Source organism: Chrysemys picta, chromosome 12, assembly GCF_011386835.1.
Source record: "Chrysemys picta bellii isolate R12L10 chromosome 12, ASM1138683v2, whole genome shotgun sequence".
NCBI classification, from domain to species: Eukaryota; Metazoa; Chordata; order Testudines; family Emydidae; genus Chrysemys; species Chrysemys picta.
The window spans coordinates 25,614,134-25,633,175 of record NC_088802.1 but is presented as its reverse complement, the minus strand read 5'-3'; the positions used below and the strand labels follow the sequence as shown (position 1 = coordinate 25,633,175).

At 52.5% G+C, this 19,042-nt stretch overlaps 1 protein-coding gene across 5 annotated transcripts; it reads right to left on the bottom strand.

The window, feature by feature from the left end:
* Nucleotides 1–6,571: 6,571 nt before the first annotated feature.
* LOC103306864 (zinc finger protein 883-like) lies at nucleotides 6,572–18,443 on the bottom strand. Of its 5 annotated transcripts, none has more exons than XM_065562321.1 (5): nucleotides 18,134–18,443; nucleotides 15,456–15,611; nucleotides 13,546–13,667; nucleotides 12,212–12,307; nucleotides 6,572–11,330 (listed from the first exon to the last, which is right to left on the bottom strand). In XM_065562321.1, exons 3-5 carry the CDS (start codon nucleotides 13,631–13,633, stop codon nucleotides 9,412–9,414), a joined length of 2,103 nt encoding a protein of 700 aa, XP_065418393.1. In that variant the 5' UTR covers nucleotides 13,634–13,667; nucleotides 15,456–15,611; nucleotides 18,134–18,443; the 3' UTR covers nucleotides 6,572–9,411. The 5 variants fall into 5 exon arrangements, with proteins under 5 accessions (XP_065418393.1, XP_065418395.1, XP_065418394.1 ...); XM_065562323.1 differs by having other exon boundaries at nucleotides 15,456–15,531; XM_065562322.1 differs by lacking the exon at nucleotides 18,134–18,443 and adding an exon at nucleotides 17,657–18,127.
* Between the last annotated feature and the right edge of the window lie 599 nt (nucleotides 18,444–19,042).

Sequence of the window (19,042 nt, the reverse complement as noted above, 5' to 3'; positions counted from 1 at the left end):
AATAGAATGTAGTTTTACCAGCCTTACAGACTCCAGGATATTTGGCATGATTAGAAGTATGCCTTTAAATACAGCAAGATACTCGTTGGAGTAGAGTCTATTTAATTTGAACAGGAGTGTTGTAGATCTATAGGTACCATTAACTCAGAGCTGGTTCAGACAAACCCAGGACTTCTGTGGAATATTTATTTGGATCCCCCCGCGAGGGAGAGAGACTGCACTCTCTCTTCAGTTAGTTATCAACCAGGAGCCCATTAACAGGCCAAGCCTTTCATAAGTGATGAGCTATTTGAACTCCTCCAAGTACTTAAACCTCACACCTTCTGCTCTAAGTGCAGGGCATGTTTCTTTAACCTCCCATCTGGAACATAAAGATACACTGACATGCATATTGGTTTTAGAAACCCTTACCAAAACAAGACACTACTGTACACGTTCTCCTCTACGGAGTGTAGGAGAGACCAAAGTCACTTAGTGCCCTGCTGGAAGGCACTCAGATACTCAGGAGATGAGTGCAATAGAAGAACCTATATAGAAAAGAACAACTTTGGGTGTCCAACTTGAGACTCTGTAAAGGTGTTTAATTTTCGAAGGGCAGGAGCTTGGCCCTTTCAGGTGGCTCATTCTGGACACCCAAACTCCTAGGCATTTCTGGAAAACCGTGGCCCATTTTTCAATCCCTCCCCTCCCCTTGCCTGCAAACTCCCAAAATGAAAATACCTGCAGTCTCAATTTTATGGCAAACGGGAAAAAAATTACAGAAAATTTCAGAGGCCAAAGTTTGGCAAAGTTTCACTGGTTTAATGAAGGTCTTTGTCTACACACGGTTTTTATAGCAGTTCAGTTATCATGATTGGGGTGTGATTTTTCTAATGAACTAAGTGCACTGGTTTATTGATATAAAAGTGCCTTATTCTGGTGTAACTTAGGTAACAAGGCAGTTTACTTCAATCTAACTGTGGAAGTGTCTACACTTAAATTTCGGTCCTATGGATGTAACTGCCCCACTGCAATGACTCCATCTCCATGAGCAGCATAGAACCAAGGTTGATGTGGTTAGGTCAATGCCGTCTCAGTGTAGACACTGCGTTGCTTAAATTGATTGTTACTGGCTTTCAGGACCCATCCCATATTGACAGTACAATAGATACAAGGGCTCCTAGTGAGGACACGCACCAATACAAGGAGCAAAGTGTAGACATGGACAAGTGATGCAATTACTGCGGCAGCTGTATGCCGACGTCAGTTAGTCAACTTAATTTTGTAGCATAGACATGGTCTTATTCCCCTTCCTCCAGGTATAGCTATTCCAGTATAAGTACTTTCATACTGAGGTCAGGTCTATACTACAATGTTTTGGCAGCATAGCTATGTTGGTCAAGGTGTGAAAGAAAACAACCCAGGGTAGATGCATCTACGCTGACAGAAGAGGGCTCCTGTTGACATGTCTAATGTCAGTGGGGGAGGTGGTGTTACTATGCCAAAAGAAAAACTGCTTCTGTTATCATATGCTGTGTCTACACAAGAGGATCTGCTGGTATATCTGTACTGGCAAAGCATTTGTAGCGTAGAGAAGGCCTGATATAACTTTGTCCACACTGGTATAGATAAGATGGTACAACTTTTGTATGTAAACAAGGGCTAAAGTTGAAATTTTAAAGTGATTCAGTTCAACCAATGAAGCTTTATTTATAGACACTCTGAATTTGGTTTAAACCTCTTTTACAATGGTTTATCTTGCACTAGCAAATTTTCAGGTGTAAGCTATGCTGATATAACCAGTTTTAAACCAAAGTAAGGTGGTTTACACCAATTCAGCAAATTTAGGTGTGGACGCAAGCATAACGAAGTTGATACAAGTTGACTTAATGTTGTAGTGTAGACCAGGTTTTAAACTGGCTTTTAAACCAAATTAAGTTAAACCAGTGCAACTTCTGCGTGTAGACATGATCTAAGAAATTAAGCATCTTTTAAGGATTAAAAAGTCATGACACTGACTTCTTCTTTGAAAGTGCTTGGAAATCTACTGTGAAGAAATACAAGGTAAGTGCAAAACATTACTGACTGCACCTTTCCGTTGGGGTTCTGAAGGCGCAGAGGGTCAGATAGGTGCATGGTGACCCAGAGCAGTAGAGGGCATTTCCTGGCTGTAGAACTAAAAGGGCTCGTGTCTGACTTTTCTGAGGTTCTTTAGCGTGTTCAGAGGGGAGGCAGCTGTGCCGCGTGTCCATGCGTCACTATCCTAGGTGGCCTTCACTACATAGAGCTTGTGTTGTGTGTTTATAGTAAAATCCCCAACTCTCCAGATTGCCACCCCCCATGTATTCAAAAACCATGAGTTGGGTCCCCCAAAAGTCACAAGTGACTTAAAAAAAAAAAAACACCTTAAAAATAAATTCTGGGTTCTCTGTATTTGCTTTCTGAACCTTTAGGGGTTAATACGTTCAAGCTTTTCTCTGCAACACAGGGAACTGGATGATGACCTCTCTCTTTATAAAATGATTGCTGAGAGTTTCACATGACTCCAGGAGCTGGGGGCTTTTAGACAATGACCAAATATCACAAGACCCGTGATAAAGATGTTGGCAACCTGGAATTTACTCCCCTGCCCCATTGCTGCAATTAGGGCCAGATTAAAAGCTCCAGAGTCCTAGCCGTGTCACCTGTGCCCCTCCCCACACTACAGCCCCACCTTACTTGGGATGCTAGCAGCGGAAGCTACCACAGCAAGAGCCAGCTGATGGAAAAGCCTCTGCCTCTCCTCTTTCAGCAGCCTGTGTCTGCTGCTCCCTGCCTTCATGCAGGTGGAGATCTCACGTGGGCTTGACTCAAAGGATTCTCTCTGTAGGGTCCCTGCTGAGCCACAATGGAGGGCAGCAGCACCCAGGGGCCCAACCCAGAGCCCCCCATTTGGCATTAGCAGTATGGGGCTCCCCCGAGCAGTCAAGTTTCAGAGTTAAAATTGGGATGGATAAGGCCCCCCACCTCCATCTCAGAGCAATTGGCTCAGGCTCTCTGCAAACTCAGGCAGACATTACCAGAGGGGTTACACTCTGGTCACATTTTAAAGCTTAACCACCACAAAGTCTAGGAACCTTATTATTATTAAAGGAAAACTAAGTATGGGAGTCAGGGCCAGTAGTGCCAAAGGGCAAAATTTTCAGAAAGTACCTATGGGATTCAGGAGTGACATAGTTACATAAGAGCCTAAGTGACACAGTCAATGAATCACTTTTGCTGGTAGGACATAGCCATCTAAGTCACTTAGCTTCACAGAGCCACAGGGTATGATCTATGCGCTGGCCTGTAACCAGTCCCAGAGAAGTGACCCTTTTAGCGTGCCAGGCCCCTAGCCTCACAGGGTATGTCGACACTGCAAAGAAAAACCTGCAGCGGCGAGTCTCAGGGCCTGGGTCAATGGACTGAAATAACCATGTAGGTGTTCCCACCCAGGCTCCAAGACCCTCCCAAAGTCGGACTGCAACCAAAGCCTGAACTGCAACCCAAGCCTGAACATCTACAGTGCTTTTTTTAGCCCCACAACCTGAGTCAATGGCCCTGGGCTCTGAGACTCGGCACTGCAGGTCCGTCTTGGGAAGGTAGATGTACCCCAAGACGGCCTTCAGGCACCAGCGCTCCCTGTCTCTGTCCATGGCTCCCTGCAGCCAATCCAACCCAGCCAGACTCCTGCAGGAGGTTTGGATCGGGCCCCTTCAGGGCTATCAGGGAGTATTTCCAGAGACACCAGGCTGCCTTTGCAAAACAAGGTCACCATTGATTAGGCCCTGGGTGTACAGAGTCAGAGAGCCCCTATGCTAGCCCAGAGAGAGGCAGAGTTCAGCCCGGCCAGGGCTCTCTTCAGCCATGCTGCCATCAAAGGCATCTTGTCTGGCTCTTGCTCCCTCTCTGTCCCTTTGTCCTTGGATCCCAGCCACCTGCCCGCTTTGTTCTCCATCCAGTTGGGGCCTTTGCTCCACTTTCCTGCCAAAGGGTGTGTGTGTGTGTGGGGGGGAGGGATCTCTTTCCTCTGGGGTGCTGGTTGCGAACATCCTGGCCAGTGGGGTTCCCAGATCTTCCAATGAAGGAGCCACCTTTGAGGCTTCAGGCCAGCAGTGAGGAGAGCAACTCCTGAATACCTTTAAAAATCAGGACCTACGTCACTTTTGAAAATGGCACGTTTGAAAATGTCACCCATCTGCCACCACTGAATAGGCCATGGAGTTCTTAGCCAAGGCAGCTAATCACCTTCCAAACAACCCCATCAAGCTAATGTTCTCCAGGGCTTGTGTCTTATTGTGGTAGAGAACTCCAGTCACTTTGAGCACAGAGGCCCACCAGCTAGCCAGAGCAAGCCATCTTGTCTCATCCCATGTGGCTGGCTTTGGCGGTCTCCCACCTGAAGCTAGTTTATCCTTTCTTTCTCTTTAGCTAAGAAGCGATCCATGGGGAAGGTGATTTTCTCCACTAAAGAGCCGGGGTTTGTGTTCCTTCAACAAAACATTTTTTTCTGCAAAGTTGAAGCATTTCTGCAGCATCCTTCCCTGGCCAGGTTGTGGCATTCACTCTGCTTGTCTACTTTCTGCTGCCTTTGCACCCCAAAATCCACACACACACACACCCCAAAACACATTTGGTTCCTGTCTCATCTCCCTTTTGGCTCCTGTCTCCCTTTCCCAATAGTCCCCCCCCCCCCCCACAAATCATTTGGTTCACATCCCTCCTCCCCATATAACTTGGCTCCTGTTCTGTCTCCCCCAGCCCCATACACCCCTGAAATAATTTGGCTTTATTGCCTCCCATACTCACACCCCTTTGTTGTTGTTATAGATTGTAAGCCCCTCAGGGCAGGGACCATATTTTTGTTTTGTGTTTGTACAGCACCTGGCATGACAGTGTCCTGCTCCATGGATGGGGCTCCGAGGTGCTACCGTGTATCATGGTACCCCCGAGAGACCACAACTGAAATCAGCCCCCCTGTGATTCAGGGGCAGGTGTTGGACCTGCAAAACATTCCCAGGTGAAGAACTGGGGGAGAGGGGGCAAGTTTTTTTGGCTTTCCTAATTAGCTGCCCTAAGGGAACCCTCCCCTTGCTGTACTAAGTGCCAATCTACCCCTGCTGGCACATAAGGCCCTCCCTTCCCAGGGGAACAGCCCTCTTCCCCTAGCAAAAGGGCCTGGCTCTCCTGCCACCTCCCCCCTCCTGCCTGCCGCACAACCAGAGCACAAACAGGGGGCTGGGAGGAGGTCAGGTCACTCCATCTGGCAGAGGTTGTGGGGGCATCACCCCCACATCCCTGCCATAGCAACCCATTGGCTCCAGTTCCCCTCTTCAAACATCCTACCAGAAATCCAGCACCCCCCCCTCACAAAAATATATATATATTTGGCATCCCCACGCAAAAACATCTCCCCACTACCACACCCCCTCCCTTACCTGGAAAGAAGATGGCATTCAGAGTGCCTGCAGCTGTGTAACAACAGGAGGGACCAGCTCTTGTCCATCAGCATCCCCAGGGGTGTGAGAGTCTCCACAGAGGTGGATAGAAGAGGGCTCTGGCCTCCCAGCTGCAGGATGTGCTGTGTTTCCAGTCAAAATGGAATTAGGATGAAATCTAGACACTGCATAAACATGGGACTAAACCCGGCTGATTCCTTTGCCGCTGAAATTTCTCTTGCTCATGTGGTTCCTTGTACCCACTTTTGCACGGACCAATGGCAGCTGTGCACAGCAAAGTGGGCATGTGGAAAAAGGGGTTGATGAGCAAAATTAGCGGCACTTTTGAAAATCCAGCCAGTTGTGTCCAGAGAGAAGCAATAAATAGACCCAGTCCCACCATGCACAAAGCGGCACAGACACATACATGCACCCTAAAAGCACCAGCCACGCTCCCTGTAGTCACACATCATACGCACAGCAAGGTTGCCAACTTTCCCCATTTTAAGTCTCAAGCCATGTGCCCAGCTCCTGGAATGCAGCGACTGTAGGAAAATCTTTTAAAAAAATTCTAGGTATGTTACTAGCCCCTGTGGTTGCAGAAAAAAGCTTGAGAACATGACCCGAGTGTATAACCCAAGGGCTCAGAGACCAGAAGGGGAAGAAAAACACCATTTTTAAAAATTCCAGGATTTTTAAGACAATCTCTTGATTTTTGAGGCTTGTTTTGAATGCTTCTAGATGGTGGCATGGCTAATCCACTACTGGTGACTCTGGAGAGCTGGGATCTATTCTTGGCTTTTCCCCAGGCCTGCTAGGTGACCTCGGGCAGCTTGCTCTGCCGTACCTCAGTTTCACCACGTGTACAAGAGGGATAATGATATTGTCATGGAGTCACAAGGTCTGGTCTACATTCCCCCCCCCCCCCCAAAAAAAAACCATCACCAGACTCTGGGGAGTGACACCTTTCAGTGTGCAGGACCCACAGTTCCACGGGCCTCTGAGACGGAGTCTTTGGCGGTTCTGATCCCTGTCTCTCTACCCAGCAAATCCAGCGGAGCCCGATTCCTGCGGGAGGCTTGTATGGCAGCCCTTCAGGCACCAGGCTCTCAGAGTCCTGCAGAGACACAAGGAGCTTTTTTTAAACAAGGGAGCCATTTATTAGTCACTTGACACACCGGATCTGAAAGGCCTCGGGGCAGCAGAGAGAGGCAGAAATTATGCTAGTCCATCCTGGCCAAGCAAATGCCAAGAGCCAAGTTGCGATGGACTCCCTCCCTGTCTCCCCCTCCCCTTCATCTGCCCAGCTCACACTTCCTGTGTCCCTCCAAAAGGGCAGCTCTTAGTCCAGTTCACATGTCCTGCCTGCTGGGATTTCCTGTTAGGCATTGATTGTTCAGTCCTTGGGTGGGTCTCACTTTGTCTTGCTGGATCCTCTGTTGATCTGGGTCAGTTTCAATCAGTTCCTCAATGACCCAGTCATTTCTCCTAGACAGCGAGGGGCTGCACACCCATCTCGTGCACTGTTCCAGGAGCAGCGTTAACCCTTTTGCACTCATGGGGTAGCAATGCAGCGTACCAAGGGAAACTGAGGCATGCCTAGGAGTCATTGAAATATTACAGAAAATTCCCACTGATGACTGCCTTTGTATAATGCTTTGAGGTCTGCGGATGAGAAGCGCTAAGTAAAAGCTGGATATTATTGTTTGGGCTCTCACCACAGATGGATGCAGCAAAGACAAATACACTTCCTTCTGTCTCTCAACACCCCTCCTCCACCACACACACCCTCCCTCTCTCTCCCTCCTGTTCTTTAAGATGAACGACTCCAGACACATTGAGTTTTGCTAAACTACATTCTACTTTATTACCCTCTAATCCAAAGCAAGGAAGTCAAAAGTTAAACCCTCGTCCCACCTCTGTGCCCATGGCCCAACTCCACCCCCATGCCATTCCCAACCCATCTCTGTCCCAGGACCTACCTCCCTCAACAATAAGCCAACCTTTCAGGCCCTTCCCTGAGACAAACAGCTCGAGCCAGTGACAAAAGCCAATGATCCGGCTGGGAGAACCCAGGTCCAAGGAGTCACCTGCTGTGGTAACTAGGAGACGTAGCGTTAGCCCCTTGTCTGCCAGCAGCTGTGCTCCCAGGAAGGAGGCGGATTCCGGCAGCTGAGCTGTCAGGGTTCCCGACTCCCTGTGGCCTCCTCACTGATGGACTCAGCCTGGCCTGTTTACTTCCCTCCTCTTGGGGTGTCATTCGTAGCTCTTTAGGATTCAGGGCCGCTTCCCCTGATACTCACAGGACATTTCCTGTCTGTCCCAGTGCAGCGCGTTTACAGTTCTCAGCTGGCTGGCTCTGAAGAGCAAACGCTGCCATTTCCCAGCATTGTTATCTTTGACCTTCACTCCCTGACTGTCTGACATCACTGCAGAGCTCAGGCAGTAACTTCCTTCCCCAGTTCGGTCCGTCTCCGTCTCTAGCTGTGAGCATCGCTACTTAACCAACTGGCCCCAAGAGGCCAGAGAGGATTTTTCCATTGACACCCACCCAGGGAAGCACAGTCAGACCCAGCGTTAGTGCAACCAAAGATAAAGGTAGAAAATATACTAGCTCAGCCTTTCTAACCATCCTTTGTCTAGCATGGGATGTGTCACGCAGAATCTAATGGGAGCAGTTAGAATGAGATGCCCAGAGGCTCCAGAGGGGAAGGAAAGTATAAACATGACACCCTAAAGCTAACAGAATGGAGGGGGAACTATATAAATGCGACTCCTCCCAGGCTAACAGAAAGTGGGGGGAACCATATAAATGTGACACCCCAAAGCTAATGCTATTGACATCAGATTCCCTGGGCCCACAAAGGCTGTTCTAGGCCTCCTGCAAAGGGGAGGGCCCATGGAAACCAGCTGCTGCTCTGCACGGTGCTGGGTGAATCCCCCTGGAGCAGGGAGCAAGGCAGAGTTCTGAGCCTTGCTTTTGGCATCCTGAAAGAAGGTCAGGTCCCATGGAGCGGGGCTTGTGCATCTGTGGCTCTAAGGCCAAATTTCATACCTTCGTCAGGCACTGGGTCACTGCCCCCCCCTTTAAATAGCTATAACAAGACAGATTCCCAGCCACAGAGGCCCTTCGCTGTGCTTATTTCTCCAGGTGTCTCCAGCAGCAGGGAGTTCCACTCGTGAACCATGCGCCGCTCCAAAGTCATTCTGCTCCAGAGACAGATCCCCCTCCCCCGCCACTCTCTCTCTGGTTGTGTCTCCCCCAGCCTCTGCCCCACATCCCCCACGCCTGTCTGCTCTGAGGTCTCCCCCATTTCCTTCTGAGCCGGTGACAGCACAGAGGCAAACGGAGCGGAGCAGGTGGAAAAAGTCACATCAGGGGGGCGGCACCACCGTAATCCCATCTCTACTCCCAGCCCATGATGCTAGATACCCCTCCGCCCTCGGCACACCCATACACTGCAAGCTCCATCTGCTTCCCATCCAACTCCCTGAACACTAAACACTCAGCTCCCCCCCCCCCCCACCTCGCTCTGCTTCCCACCCACCCCCCCGCTGCCCCCTCTGGTTCCTACACCCCCAGTCCCCAACTCTCATCCCCCCTGCTTGATGTCCCCCCCCCACCTCCCTCTCATCTAGTCCCTATCCCAGACCCAGCCCTCCACCCTTCTAGCTCTCATTTCCGCCTGGGTATGGGGTGGGTGGGGGGAACCCCCTGGCTCTAGGGCATTCAGGGTGGGGTGGGGCAAAGGGGGTCTCAGCTACCAGGAGGCTCAAGGCCCATTTTCCTGCATCAGCAGTGAATAATGTTGCCAGTGCGAGGGGGGAAATTGCCCCCCCCACCCTCAAAGAATCCCCTGGCTGGGGGGAGAACATGCCAGTCCCCCACCCAGCCCCCTCCAGGGCAGGGGGTGTTTCTGGCTCACTCCAAAGACAGGGGTTCCCCCTTCCCCCCCACACACCCTGCTTAGCCATGTTAGGAGCTGGGAGGAGGTTGCTGGGCCCAGCTCTCTGGAGGGGCAGCAACACTGGCCTCCCTTTCCCCTGGTCTCCATGCGCCGGGAGCTGAGAGAGACTTGGTTGCCCAGGCCCGGGGGGCGGCAGTCGGGGAGGAGGAGGGGACAGGGCATTGGAAGTGGGTGGCAGGATCCTCAGCCCAGGCCTCAGGCGGTGGCGTGGTTGTCCCGGTCCTCCTCTCAGCCTCCCACCAGGTGGGCGGCAGCAGGGAGAGTGGGCTGTTGGTGCCGGCGGCGTGGAGTCTCTGGTGGGCTGCCAGGGCCGCGCTGAGGCTGAAGGCTTTGCCGCAGTCGGGACAGACGTGCCGTTTCTCTGCGCCAGCCTGGGCATGGGCCCGCTGGTGCCGGTTGCGGTGGGAGCTGCGGCCGAAGCGCTTGCCACAATGGGCGCAAGGGAAGGGCTTTTCTCCGGTGTGGGTGAGCCGGTGCCGGTCGTAGTGTGAGCTCCAGGCGAAGCCTTTGCCACAAACGCCGCACTGGTAAGGCTTCTCACCCCGGTGCAGCCGGCGGTGCCGCTCCAGGGCTGCGGCAGCGGTGAAACCTTTGCCACAGTCGGGGCACTGGTGAGGCCTCCCTTCCCGGGTGGCGTGGGTGCGCCGGTGAGCCAGCAGGGTGGAGCTGACGGCAAAGCTTTTGCCGCAGTCGCCACAGCGGTAGGGCCGCTCGCCGGTGTGGATGCGCCGGTGCCGCTCCAGGTGGGAGCTGACGGCGAAGGCCCGCCCGCACTCCCCGCACCGGTAGGGCTTTTCTCCCGTGTGGATGCGCCGGTGACGCTCCAGGTGTGAGATCCAGCCAAAGCTCTTCCCGCAGGCCCCGCACGGGTACGGCTTGCCAGCAGCGCCGGTGTCATGGGCTGGCACCGGGTCCTCAGCAGGCTTTTCCCGGGCATGGGTGCGCCGGTGTTTGGCCAGGGCCGATCCCCAGCGGAAGCGGCGCCCGCAGTCCGGGCAGGCGTAGGGGCGCTCGCCCGTGTGCACGCGCTGGTGTTTGAGCAGGTTCGAGCTCTGGCTAAAGCATTTGCCGCACTGTTGGCAGCGGTGGGGCCGCTCAGGGCCACTCTCCTCAACCTGGTCGGGCCCCTCTACCACCCCGCCGCCATCCTGGGTCTGCGTCCCCTTGTGCTTGAAGCGCTGCGGGTCCGTCTGGTGGTTGAGGCGCTTACCGCAGTCGGCACATCTCTGAGGCGGGGGCGGGGCTTCCTCCTCGGCCTCCTCCTCCTCCACGGCCGCTGCGTGGGTGCGCATATGGCGGTCCAGGTGGGAGCTCCAGGCGAAGGCCCGGCCGCACTCCCCGCACTGAAAGGGCTTCTCTCCGGTGTGGATGCGCTGGTGCCGCTCCAGGTGGGAGCTCCAGGCGAAGGCCTTGCCGCAGACGCCGCACTCGTATGGCTTGCCGCCCAGGTGGCTCTTTTGGTGCCGGGCCAGGGCGTTGGGGTCGGTGAAGCTCTTGCCGCACTGCGGGCAGCGGTTGGGCTTCTCGCCACCTGGCGCGTGGGTGCGCTGGTGGGTCAGCAGGGAGGAGCTGACGCTGAAGCGGCGCCCGCAGTCGGGGCAAGCGTAGGGGCGCTCCCCGGTGTGCACCCGCCGGTGGATGGTCAGGTCTGAACGCTGGATGAAGGTCTTGCCACAGTCGGGGCATTTGTGGGGCCTCTCGCCTGTGTGGATCTTCTGGTGCTTGGCCAGCGCCGACTTGTGGCTGAAGGTCTTGCCACACTCGGGGCAAGTGTTGGGGCTCTCCCCGCTGTTAGCCGGCGGCTTCTCCCCCGCCTCGGGGCTTTGGGGAGCCTTCCCAGCGCCGTCGGCTTTTTCCGAGGCCGGCTCCTCCGGGCTCGCTTGCTGGGGTTTCTCTTCTTCTTTCCCACTGGCAGTGCCATCTGCTGCTAGGGGAGAGAGACCCAGACACAAGTCATTCCCTGCACGGCGAGGGGAACAAACCACAACTGCCGAGGAGTGTTAGTGATGATAATGCAGCATTCAGGCCTCTGTATTTGCCTGAGATAGAATTTTGGGTCTTGTTGGCCCATTTGGCTTTTGATATTTTTATATTCTTACCAATATGGGTGATCAAAGAACACTGTGTGTTACATCTGCCCACAAGCAGATGGACGGGGGGGAGTGATAAGAAATAGCGCTAAAGTGTTGCTGGGTAGAGTGGGAGTGTAATATACGAGTCTACACTTGAAAACTGCCTCAAATCCTATCTCAAGGCAAGGTCAGGCAACCAGTCAGAGGGGTGAAGGGATGGGGGGCGGGGCGGGAAGCGTATAAGAAACACTAACAGGCCAAAGACATGCCTGTCCCTGACCGAAGCATAACCTTACTCCCTACCCCTCCCATGGGGTACAAAAGAGGTGGTACTGAAGCCCCAAGACCCTCCAAAAGGGCACATGACCATAAATTGTAAGGGGTGGGACCCAGGGTGTGCCCTACAGGTATAATTATGCCTGCTATGGAGGGGGAACGGGGACACTGGATAAAAAGGCTCTGCTGGCGTGCAGAGCTATGGATATGCTTGCCTGATTAACGCCAATAAACATCGCATTGCCTGCACTTCAGGCTTCTGGTCTTCTGCTTTCTGTCTGCCCTTGGGAGGGAGATCGAATGGCCAGCAGCCACATCTCCCCCCCAAAACCCTACCCCAAAAGGAGGGGACCGATTCTGCCTCTGCATCCCATCTGGACGCTCCCAGGACTCAGTCAGGGTTGGTGGGAAGCCATGCGTGACGTTGCAGGGATCCTCTCCTTCCTGGAGAGGGACTCACCTGCCTGGCCACCTCTGGGCATGTGGAGATCCAGGGCTGTCGGCTCATCCCCTCGGTCCAGCCGGGAGAGCAGGTCAGGCTTGGAAAGTGGAAATTCTGCTCGGGGACAAGGCGGGCAACAAAACAAGCAAGATCAGAGCGGGTTGGGCTCCCTTGGCCATAGTGGCCCCTTCCCAGAAGCCCATGGGGCTCATGCTCTCTGCCATGACCAGGTCCTTAGTCCTTCTCCCCTCTGTGAGGGGCCTCGGCTCCTATCCACCTTCAACCTCTCTCCTCACCGCTCAAGACACTGAACGACATCACAGCCCATCAGAGAGGAGTCACATTTATACTAGTTTGTCCCCACCCTGTTACTCCTGCCCCTGTTAAATAGGCTGCTTTTCCCTTTCCCCACCCCAGAGGATCCCCTCTCGCTCAGCCCTGATATCTCACCCATCAATTCTCACCCCAAAGCTCCTCAAGGGAGATTTCTGTGCCCAGCCCCCACATGCTCACCCTCCCACCCAGATTCAGCCTCTCTCCGCTGCCTTTCCTAGTAACTCGGAGAGGCCTGGTCCCCCAACTCCTGGACATGTCCTCCTCACTCCCTCTGCTGCCTCCTCTGCAGGGACCCATCTCCTCCTCTCCCAGACCCTTCTGGCACGTGCCCTGTCCTGTTTTGCTGGCTTCTGTAGCCTTGCCTTTGGTAGATCCTTTTCCTCTGCCTTTGTCTCCCTCTGCTATCACTAGGGCCCTACCAAATTCAGGTCCATTCTGGTCAATTTCATGGCCATAGGAATTGAAAACTGGTAAATTTCACATTTGCAGATGTTTAAATCTGAAATTTCACCCTGTTGTAACCGTGAGGGTCCCGACTCAAAAGGGGATTGTGGAGGAGTCGCAAACCTGGTGTGTGTGTGTGTGTTTGGGGGGTGGGGTCCACGGGATTGCCACCCTCACTTCCGTGCTGCCTTCAGAGAGGGACTCTGAGGACAGCAACCAGGAAGCTTCCTGGAAGTGGGTCTGAGCTCTCCCCCTCCCCTCCCGAGCAGCTGTGCGGGGGTAGGACAAGTCCTGTCCCTCCCCAGGGCAGCCGGCGCTAGGGGCCCCCTGGCTGGGGCGCTCCTAGCAGCAAGGGGATATCAGATTTCATGGGGAAGGGCTTATTTCCCAGTGTGTGACATGTTTTTCACAGCCGTGAAATTGGTAGCGTCCTAGCTACCACCATCCCTTGGGACCCACTGTCCCGTTCCGATGGCTTCATTCACCCCCCAGGAGGTAGATTCCCCAGCAAGGAAGACCCCTGAATGGGGCCACTCGTGGCTCCTTATGGAGAAGAGGAAGCGATTACTTACCAAGGGCCATCAGGGTTTCGTAGCTCTCCTGCATGACATCCCGGTACAGGGCCCTCTGCCGGGGGTCCAGCAGCACATACTGCTCCATGGTGAGACGCGGCTCCTGCCTCGCCCACTGGCCTCTGCAACAACAAAACTTCCCCCACTCAGCACCTGCTGCCCCAGCCGTAAGCCCGCTGACGCAGGCGCCGCAGGGCCAGGCTGCCCTCTGCCTCCTGGGCTGACTGTCATTCCCATATCCCCGCTTTTTAGAATCCCCTTGTTCCCTCCCCTATGCAGACCTGCTGTGCTTCTGCTACGCCCCTACCTCTTATTCCTGGGAGCACTCCGGGCTGCAGCATCAAATGCCTGGTTATTAATGAACTCTGTTGGCATTACCCTGACTACAGCAGCTGGTGGTCCTGCATGAATCAGAACTTTCTTGGAGGTTGGCCTAAGGCAGCGGAATAAAGTCTCTCAGGAAGTGAGGACCCTCACAAACCTCCCCACCTTCTGCCGCCAGCACAAAGCCCAGTTCTTGGACTTGGCTTCTCCGACAAACATATAGCACTGGGGGAGGGGCATGAATATATATGTTTAAAATTGTGATTGCAAAGCAGGGCTTTGCAGCGGAGCTCGGAGCTGGAGCGCGGAGCAGCTCCGGAGCAGTAGATATGCAGGTTTTTGCCTGGAGCTGGAGCGGAGCCAGAGCACAGCTCCAAAGCCCTGTTGCAAAGTTATCAAATGCTACGATAACGAAGGCCATGTAAGCGCCCGACATTGACATGTAACAGAGCACAGCTGTGCAGAGTATGGAGGTTCCATGTCACGGAGGGTTTTGTGATTTCTAAACAGACCTACTTTCAGAGTCGGCACAAACACCAGACATTTCAAAATTGTTGGCAAAGGAAAATTCAAAAAAAAAAAAAAATAGTTTTGGGGCGTTTGAAAGGTTTTGTTTTGACTCGTTTCATTACTATTTTGTGTTATATGATGGCACGTCTCACACACACATTTAAAAAATTCAGAATGAGTCATTTCAAAACACACAACAATCAAGACGTTTTGTTCCCTTTTTTCCCCCTGAAACAAATCAATCTGATGACAGAACTGCATATTCCGATGGCATAAGGTTTCCATCCAGGTGTCTCCAACCATCTCTAGAACTAAGGGGTGACGTTTTCAGAAACAGCAAGGAGACCCAATTCCCAGTCATTTCAATGGGGCAGGAGCTGATAGCAGGAGGCGTGGAGCAGGGGCAATGGGGAGTGTGGAGTCTCAGAAGGATGTGTTGGGGGGGGGGGTTTCCCCTTCCTCCCCCATATCCAGGGGCTACTCTGTGCAGTTGACACAGGTGCTGGAGGGAAGCAGCTGTGCTTGCAAGACAGACCAGCTGATCTGGAAAAGTCTATGCTAACCAGCTTCAACTTCTCCATCCAGTGGCTGCATCCTTCTGACAGCCCCCACCATGGTCCCATCTTTGCTGTGTTCCAAGCCAGGAACAGACTCAGCCAAAGATGAGAATGGAGGGAGGGGAAGAGATCAGATCCCTTTCATCTACTGAGGACATCGGACCCCTCACCCTCTCTTGGCTAGAAGCAGAAAGGTAAGATACCCACTCCTGGGTGGGGCTCAAACCTGCAACCTCTAGATCCAACAGCATGAGCTGCAATTGCCGGACCTAAGAGACCGAGATGGTGGGCCCCACCATCAGGAGCCAGCTCTAAGCTCTATGTGTTTCTGTCACTAGAGGGGAGACGCATGTGTTACAGGTGTGTGGCGGGGGGGGGGGGGGGGAGGGTAGCTGAAAGGGAAGGGTAACTACAGTATTGCCAACCCCAAAACATTCAGGCCTCAACCAAAAAATAACGAGATTTAAAAATCATGATAAATCCGGGGGGAGGGGGGGGAGAGAGAAGGGTGTTTTCTACCTGTTTTTTGAGCCTATAGGGGTCACATTTTCAAGCGTCTCTGCAGTTTAGGAGGCTGGAAACTCATTGTTGTATTCTTGCGATTTTATCCCATGGCATTTGGTGCAGGAAATTTGGAGAAAAGGGCTTGGTTTAAATTTTTTCATAACTTCAGTCCTGAAACAGTGTAAGATTTTCAAGCAATATACAAAACACGGTCCTCTTTCACTGCTGCATGGCAGTCAAGCCTCCAGTTTGCCTATCCCCAATGAAATGGCCCTAATCCGTTGGCTAAATTTCAGCTCCACATGGACATCAAATTACAATAACCTCTCTTGAGCCCAATAATTAAGGGTACAAGGGTTCCCACAGCCTTGTGAAAGAGCCACGCACAGAGAAAGGTCAGTAGCAGAATTTGAACACAGAACCTTCTGGCACCAAAGCACATATTTAAGCCTCTTGAACTAAAGGAGGAACTTCAGCAGCTGGTGCCAGTAATAGCCTCTTACAGCAGCCTCTGTCCTCCGAGAGGGTGACACACACTTTCTAAGGATCAAGAATAAAATCCCCACCTTCACTGCATGAATCTCCAGGTGAAATCCTACACAGGACGTCTGACTAGTGACCAAAGAGGTCCCTTCTGGCCATACAATCTAGGTCTTTAAGTGTGTTACAATTACCCCTGGAGGTGGATCATTTACATCTATGCAGGGTGGGTGCAAAAGTCAAACCAGATCAGAATGTTGGAGCTTTTGCATTTGCTTTGCATGGATGCGACCAGGCTGCAACAAAGTGCGAGGCAGATGGAGAATTACACCCCTTGATTTCAGGGTGGGGTCAGGTGGGGAAAAGAGGCAAAAGCCTGGGGGGAAGCAGAAAGGAAGAGTTAAAATACTGATCTGTCCCAAGCAGGGACTCTGGAAAAGGCATTATGAGGGGTTCTGTGTTGATGGTGTATCCCCTGTGATTTCCACGTGCCAGTCCCACCTACCCTGGGCCACATGCAGAGGGTAAATCCGAGCAGTGCCTGTCCAGTGTCTGTGCTTGCTCAGCTGGTGTATTTGTTCTGGTTTCAGCCCGTGTTTCAAAGCTAAACTATTTTCTACTTTTTAAATCTTTTCCCTTGGGCAGCGGACACAAATCTTCTTAGTCAACCACAAAAGCACGTCCTGTGGAGTTGGGAACCCATGCCTCGAGTCGCTGAAAATTGCCTCCATTTATTTTCACCCACTTCCACCAATTTACAACCCAGCAGTGGGTTCAAATCATTCTCTCCATTGTGCATTGCAGGGCATTCATTGACACGGACTTGCCCAGCTGGGTTAGTTAATGGTTACGAGTTAATCATTGACTCAAAACTCTTGCAGTTAGTTATCAGTAAAGGAGGCCACTCCATTTCCAAATCATCAATATATTAAACCTCCTAGTGTGGACCTGCTATTAAGTTTTTGCCTCTTCATTAACTAGCCATGTATACCTACTGTTTCCTGTCTCTTAGCCAATTTCCAACCCAGAACAGAACTTTACCTCTCATCCCATCATCATTTAGTTTCCTTCATAACCTTTTTGTGAGGGGCTTTGTCAAAGTTTTTGACAGTCCAAATTAAACCTGTCTACTGCTTCTCCATTGTCCACTATTTGCAGTAGTTCTCCACCTGGGGTACCTGTATCCCCGGGGGTACACAGAGGGCTTCCAGGGGGTACAGCAGCTCCTTTAGATATTTGCCTAGTTTTACAAGAGGTTACACAAAAACACCAGCGAAGTCAGTACAAACTAAAATGTCATACAGACAATGATTTGTTAATACTTCTCTATATACTACACACTGAAATGTCAGTACAATATTTATATTCCAATTGATTTGTTTTATAATGATATGGTAACAATGAGAAAGAAAGCAACTGTTCAGTAATAGCATGCTGTGAGCCTCATGTATTTTTAGGTCTGATTATTTTAAGCAAGTCGTTTTTAAGAGAGGTGAAACTTGGGGGTACACAAGACAAATCAGACTCCTGAAAGGGGGACAGTAGTCTGGAAAGGCTGAGAGCCAGTGTTAGTGAACGCTGATAGCTTAGCAACATGATGTTGCTTAGCAGAAGCTATGCTGGTTAGTCTCTATCACATAATACTGACCTATCAGCCTATGAAGTTGAGGGTTTAGAACGGTCTTTAAATATTGCTGGAAAGAGATTTTCCAGATACGGAAATCAGGCTCACTCACCTGCAATTCCCAGGGCCAGCGCTCTTTACAAATGTATTCTCTACCCTTCAATCCTGTGCTCTAGCGGCTGATTTTCATGTCTGATTGCGTTTTCTTTTGTTGCTGGCAACATATTTCTCCTTCTCTAGCAAAGATACTTTTGCAAGCGCTGGCTAATTAAATCCCACTTCTCAGTGCAGGATCATACAGGCGCTTTTTAAAATCCAATTTACATTCCCACCCACAGCCAACCGCAGCCCCATGCCGCCTTCAGCAAGTTAAATCACACACACACACACACACACACACAGAGGAGACTGCTAACTTCTGGATCCACTCATGCAAAGAGGAAAGAGCCCGGGCTTGCCAGTGACAGCAGCAGCTCGGGGACTCGCAGACCCCCGAGGAGCAGAGATTATGGGGAGGGTAAGAAGGAGCCATTTTTACGGTCCGGCCATAGCCAAGACCGAATTCTCTCTCTCTCTTTCTCTCAATCACCTGCAGGTTCCGGCTCAGGAGCTGGCGGGGGCAGAGCCCGGGGCAGGTCCCACCACCGGAGAAAGTCCCACTGTGGGCTGGGCGCAGAGGGCGCTTTGCTGAAGGTCTTTCCCTGGCGCAGCAGCTGCTCGCTCCTGGCTCTTGGGTCACTATGGACGCAGCTGCTGGCACTCAGCGTCTGACCCAGGAAGCTCAGCCCCCTGATATCCTGAGCAAAGGAGAAGAAGAAAATACAGAGGAAGGGAGCAGAGGCATAAGCCAGAGCAGCCTCCCGTCCCCTCGCAATAACCAGAGCCCTCTGGTGGCACCAGCTCCTGGATCCGCATCGCTGCGCTCCCCCCGGGGCAGAACATGGCCCAAACGGGGCGGATCTGGCCAGCTGGATTCTGCCCCCGGCCCAGCCGCCTGCGGGGAGTGTGTGTCGGGAATCCGGTCCCGCCAGGGGCGTGCTCTGCAGCCGGGCTCCCCATGCCCGTGTGCCCGCAGCGCCCCGCGGGGAGGTGGCTGGTCCCCGCCGGCCTCGGGAGCCAGGCGCAGGCCGGATGTAAAGCAGCACCGCTCGGCTGAGTTTGTGGAAGCTATGGCTGTTTACACCTGATGTGGATCTGGGCCCCAGGGAGTGATGCTAATTTACACCCGCTGGGGATCTGGCCCTCAGCACTTACATGGGAATCTCCAGCCAGACATCTCAAAGTGCTTCACAAAGAAAAGCTAATCTCATTATTATCTGTGTTTGATGGGTGGGAAACTGAGGCACAGAAGGGCTGTGGCTTGCTCCGGATCATGCACCAGGTCAGTGCCAGAGCCCGGAGCAGAACCCAGGAGTCCTGCGCAGGAAGGACCCTCCCAAAACGTGTTCAGGTTCCCACACCACATAGCCCAGCAGGAAGCTAGAGTGGAAGCTGCAGC